The 6,004-nt window shown below is 39.6% G+C and overlaps 1 protein-coding gene across 2 annotated transcripts in view; it reads right to left on the bottom strand.

Annotated features, from left to right (window-relative positions):
- Nucleotides 1-1,149: 1,149 nt before the first annotated feature.
- ACO1 (aconitase 1) overlaps nucleotides 1,150-6,004 on the bottom strand; it is a 38,163-nt gene continuing 33,308 nt past the window's right edge. For both annotated transcript variants that reach the window (XM_042787960.1, XM_042787959.1), the window contains exons 18-21: nucleotides 4,808-4,955; nucleotides 4,371-4,493; nucleotides 3,137-3,322; nucleotides 1,150-1,857 (exon numbers count right to left, since the gene is read on the bottom strand). In XM_042787960.1, the coding sequence (XP_042643894.1) occupies nucleotides 1,744-1,857; nucleotides 3,137-3,322; nucleotides 4,371-4,493; nucleotides 4,808-4,955 (571 nt within the window). In that variant the 3' untranslated portion in view covers nucleotides 1,150-1,743. The remainder of the gene's footprint in view (nucleotides 1,858-3,136; nucleotides 3,323-4,370; nucleotides 4,494-4,807; nucleotides 4,956-6,004) is intronic.

The following is a 6,004-nucleotide window of genomic DNA, read 5'->3' as shown; positions in this document are numbered from 1 at the left end:
AACGCTGCGGCCCATGGGAGGAATTCAAGTCAGAGAAAGTTTGTGGAGGACTGTCTCCTGTGAGAGGGGGACCACGATGGAGCAGGAGGAAGAAGTTCCATAAACTCTCCCCTCACTGAAGATGAAGGAAGTGGCAGTGCTGACTGCACCCCCCATTCCCTGCCCCTGTGCCACTTGGGGAGGAGGTAGAGATATCGGGAGCAGAGCTGAGCCCGGGAAGAAGGGAGGGGTGGGGGGAAGGTGTTCTCAAGATGTGGCAATGCTTCTCACTGTCCTACTCTGTTATGTGTTGTTGTTAGTGTCTGTAATAAAAGTATGTTCTTTTTTTCTTCCCCTAACGAGTCTGCCTTTTGCTCATGATCATAAAGGGGGATTTTTCCCCATCCCAGTCCTATCTTGAACCCCAAGCCTGGCTCTCTGTCCCTTCTTACTGCCGGAAGAGAAGGGAGAGAGAGTGGCTGCGTGGTGGTTGGCTGCCGACAAGGCCCGAACCACAACACAAGAATATCCTGCTGCAGATACAGTGCAATCTTGATCTTCTCCTTAAGACTACCAGCTTCTTTCAGAACTATTTTAATTGTTTTTTTTGTTTTGTTTTTTTTTTTTTTTTTCCAGATACAGCTAGAGCCAACTGCACTAGAAATACTTTAGGAGTTTACTTTGAAATAATTTCTTCACTATGTTAATAGTTGTGGCAGTTGCTCTAAATACAGGTAAGAGTAAGAATCAGTACTATAACCTTGTTCATCTCTGAGTAAAAGGATATTTGTTATCAGTGTAAATAGATTAATTTTGTATTGCAGATTGTGCAGTCACTGACTTCAATGACTGTTAGTGTAATCACTGGCCAATAACTGCCATAAAAATTGCTGACAAGGATCTTGGAATTGTGGCAGATTTTCTGCTTGAGGAAACAAAACAGAGGGAAATACATCACAGCAGTATTCTGTTGGGTTACAGAAGACTGCCAGTATCTGACAGTATTTATATTCATCCTGTCTCATCCAGATTATTTAAAGAAGTAAGAATTAAAATATGAGAAGTCAAGACTTGTATGACTCTGCTCCTACAGGGACAATGAGAAGAGTTTAAAGTCAAAGGTTTGTTCTGCATCTCAGTACTAAGGATAACATGACAAACTCACCAAACTTCTTGAAAATAAATTTAATTGTATCCATTAGAAATATTATCCCCAATAGGTCCACCTTTCCACAAAGGCTTAGATTTTAAACAAAAAGTTCACATTTTTTAGAATAAACAGCTAAATAATGAATTTCAGTATTAGATTTAGATTCTGGTCAACTAAATAAGAGAGCAAGTCAATATCAGGTAATCAGGAAGGAATAAAAATAGCATTTTATACTGTCAGTTAATTTTTGGACCACTGATAGCATAAAATTTAGCTTCAGAGACAAACTAAATGGACCAAATATATGACATCAGCATGTGATCTTCAACAGTTCCAGAGAATCCAGCAGTATTTTAATGACCTTTGCACTGTATTCTAAGGTGAGTCAAGCCAATTGCCATAGAAAACAAATAATAAATGCCGTTTACTTTAACTGGGCAAGCGTGTCCAGTTTCCTGATACACAGAATAATTCAGCATTGTAAACAAGCCTTCTAATACAATCCACGAAAAAACTGTTCACTTTGTGGTTCACGCTTTCAAATGTATGATTACCACCTCATATGCTCACCAGAAGCAGGCTTGTACCTGGACATTTTTGCTTAATGTTTTTGGTTAGGATGCCATTTTACGGATCATGTAGTTCAGAATGCCACCATTGTGGAAGTAAGTGAGCTCCACGTCAGTGTCAAATCTCATGATGGCATGAAAGGTTTTCCCAGTATCCAGCTGTTGGGGTCAAAGAAAGTAATTCAATCAGCAGAACCTTACACGTTTCGTGACATCATAGTAAAATAAGGACTATTATGATAGTTTTGCCATCTTAAGAAATTGTGATGGAAACCTAAAGTGAACAGGCACTGGACATCAATATTTATTTCCACACTAGACTACAGCCAGTTGCGTAAGAGGAAAGCGGTTTAAAACAAATCATAAGAAACACAGTATGGAGTCACTGTGCATTGCATTTGCTGCCTCATTTAGATTTATTGTTGATAAAAGCCCAGAGGCATGAAAGCTGACCATCCTTTCAAGTGGTTGTAGTAATTCTTGATGCTGTTCTGTGGAGTCATTCATCTGGCTTAGGTACAACAGCAATGCTAATTTCATTAGCTTTCTTCGAGACTTGGTATTCGGGAATCAGAAAAGCACAAAGCAAAGTGCATGAAGTCAATAAAATCTTTGTGTTTTACTGAAGACTCCCCGAGTCGGGTACTTCCAGATGAATGCACAATGTTCATCTGTGACTGATAAGATGAACAACCTTTTGTGATCTATACTTTCTCCACTTCAGGGCAGTTAATGAGGCACATGTAAACAACTATTGTTAGAAACTAATTCAGGGAAGACCACCTGTATTAAATGAATATGCAATAAGTACATTGTTTTGCTAACTGCAGTAAAAAAGCAGACTTTGATGCTATTAGGATGTCAGTCAGCTTTACAGATATTCCAATCAAGAATAAACCAAATTTTTATTGTAGATGCTAATATTTTTCAAAAAATGGCATAGGTTTTAAGGCAAAGCTAGACAAAAAGCAGTTTTTCAAATACAGGGCCTGAAGTTCAGCTAGATTTTATGCTGGGTATGCTTAAACTTCACTATGGATGCTGCAGTGTACAATATTCTGTCAGTTGACTTATCAATTAATTATTTTAATTTTAAATTCATTTAAATATATTAGTTAATTGAATAGTTACAGTTCACTTCCTATTGTGCTTAAACATTTAACCGAGACACAAAAATTTATAGTGGACTTTGAAAGACTGGTTCAAAATACAGGACTGCTTTGTGCTAAATAAAACAGTTTGGGCATGCTGCTTTTATATCCCATCACAGAAAATGTCTATTAAAATGACTGTTTTCATTCCCTTCACCACCTCAATTATTCTCCCTCCTCAAGTGAGAGAAGCTTACTGCCATAAGAAAGCATACTGTTTGAAGAGACAGTTCATTCTGAATGAAATTACAGTGATTCAGAAAATTCAGCCCTTGGGTGTCTCATACCTTAATCTGGATGTTCATCTGTGGTTTTAGTTTTTCAGGGATGATAATGGTGTAACGCTCCCGTCCAGTGAGTCCTAAAGTCCCTGCATCCTCTCCAGGTAAATACTGCAGAGGAATCACTCCCATCCCTACTAGGTTGCTTCGATGAATTCTCTCATAGCTTTCAGCCAGCACAGCCTTGACACCCTGGGAAATACACAATAGGTAACAGTTATTTTCATGGTTCAGGATAGCGCTGTACTCATAGGAAGGAAATTGGTACATTTGTGGTCCCCTCCATTTCATTTACCACCTACTGGTAGAGTCAGCAGGTCCATCTGACATCTCTCAGCTGTCCAGGATGACTGGACTATATGCTAACTGTCAAACATCTTTAAAAGAAGTCTGATTGTCAAAAAATTAAATACGCTTTCTCAGGAATCCTGCATACTCCTTTAACATGTCTTACGTAGAACACCACCAGTCATTTCTGTAACTCTTGCTAATTCAGTGTTGGCCTCCTACACTACAAGCTCCAAGATGCAGTTTAATTAATTCTTTAGATTTTTACATGTTAATACAGTTAAGACAAAAAAATCACGACTGAAAAACAACTCCAAAAAGTCTTCAATGAGCATAGTCTGAAACACCAACTCTCCTAAACTTTGTTTAGTGATGCACACACTATTGCCTTCACAAATTCCACACGAATAAAGTGTGAATCAGAGCTTGGGCTGGTAGGCTGATAGGACAGCACAAAGAATGAATCAGATATTCCACTGTACGTGGATTTCTATTAGGCTCCTATAACAATACTGCTAAGTATCCCTGAAATCTACATGGTGAAACCATGCCAAATTTCCTTTTCACTGGTAGTACTTCTCTCTCTCACACTTTCCATCCTCCCTGCTAAGTGAGCTGAAGGAGATAACTGAAAGCAGATCCAAGTTTACTGGGTTGTGGGAAGCAGAAGTAAAGAAATTGGCCTTTCTGGTATAGCCTCATGGATTTCTAGCTGAAGATCAGTCAAGGCTTCCAGTCTGAACAGGCACCATTAATATTTAAATAGCTTTTGCAACTCTGCTGTTGCTCTTGGAGGCAGCTGAGATTTCAAAACAGTTCTTGCTACCAAAGGTGAGAGAAAAGTGAGACTACAAAAAGTGATACCCAGAATGTTGGCCATAAGCTAGGTCAGCTGCCTGACAAACAAATGCACTTTTAAGTACTGTCCTCCTAGTTTACTGTAGTCACTCACCAAGAGGAATGGTCCTTTTGCTGCCCAGTCTCTGGAACTTCCTGCACCATATTCCTTCCCAGCCAGCACAATCAGGGGATGGCCAGCCTGCTTGTATCTTTCTGCAGCATCAAACACGTCCAGCTGGAATGAAAATGCCGAACTTTTTATACACTTTTTGGGTGCAGAAGCACAGTTCCAGGGAAACAAGGAAAAAATTGTCCCCACGTAAATAACTGAAACCCACACTTTCTGACAAGCAGCACTTTAAGCATATTAACCATACAGTGCTTTGTGGCTTCTAGCCTGATCTCACTCCCAACACAAACAGCTCCTGTCCCCTCATTAGCTTTACGTAAAAGACACTTAAGTAAATGACCTGGGATGTAAGAAGGAAAGCCAGTACTAATCCACTCTACTGTCAGTGAACCTCAGTTTAGAGCAGCATGTGTACTTACAGTTTCCCCAGAAGGGAAATGGACAGTCTGCGGTCCTTGTTTATCAATAAATTTGTTCACCAAGCGAATGTTTGCAAAAGTTCCTCTGGCCATGACAGCATCGTTCCCTCTGCGGGAGCCGTAAGAATTGAACTCTCGAGGAGTCAAGCTATTAAGGGAAAAGAAAGTAAAAAAGGAAACGGTGTTGGTTTTAGACTGAAGTACTCTGTGCTTGAAGAAAGGAAAGTAATGAACTGGTGTTTCTGAGGCAGGTATGTACGTAGTTCCCATCACGGCTGTAGCATCCAGTTAACTGACACTTCTACTTTTAAGATTTTTTGAAGGAAAAAAGAATAATTTAAAAAACAGAAGTCTGCCTACGGTTTGGTCACAGAAAGCAGGTTCCACAGTATTCTCATCCCTTGCCCTAGAAAACAGTATCTGATAGTGATGCAGGGATGTAGTTCATGTTAGGACAGAAGACACAATACGATTCTTTTCTTAATAGCTGGCTGCTGAAAATCCTTCTTAACTTTTATTAGCACAGCATCTAGAACAAAGGTAGAGACATCACTGTGCTGAACGTCTAAAAGGCAGAGAGAGCCCCCTGCTGCTAGAACTACAGAAGAAAAAGCTCACTTGCAGACAGAGATATGGAATGAGAGGACACTCCAGCCTAACAAAAAATGTGGTGGAATGTCACAGAAAATTGGACTGTTTGCATTGGATTACATCCAGACAGCAGCTATGACATACAAAATCTGTTTTGTAATGTGTGTAGGACTATTTAGATTTCAAAGTGACTGACAGCAGAGGGCCAAAAAGTCCACAGCAGTTAGCTTTCAGTAGATCACACTGTTTTAATCAATGGCCTCTCCAGAATTATTAGGTCTAGTGAATTTATTTTTTTATGTCAGTGCTGTTCCTCAAAACACTACTGAAGCTATAAGAAGTGATAAACTAGAGAATAAGTCTTGCCTTAAGTTGAACCCTGGGTATTAAATTGATAGGCTGGCCATAAAAAAAGACCAACATTTTACAGCAGTTCAGACTCCAACCAAACAATTTTACAGCAGTTTGGACTCCAACAATAGCTTTGCCACTTTTGCAGCTGCGCTGAAACCAAAGCATCTGGATGTTCTGTAGTTCCTGATAACCTAGATCTTTGAAATAGTTGCACACGCTAGAAGAAGTGAGTATAAAATTGGGTTTTGGCAT

Source organism: Tyto alba, unplaced genomic scaffold (assembly GCF_018691265.1).
Source record: "Tyto alba isolate M040663 unplaced genomic scaffold, T.alba_DEE_v4.0 Super-Scaffold_13, whole genome shotgun sequence".
Classification (NCBI taxonomy): Eukaryota; Metazoa; Chordata; class Aves; order Strigiformes; family Tytonidae; genus Tyto; species Tyto alba.
The sequence above is the reverse complement of the archived record's forward strand: the minus strand, read 5'-3'. Positions and strand labels throughout refer to the sequence as shown.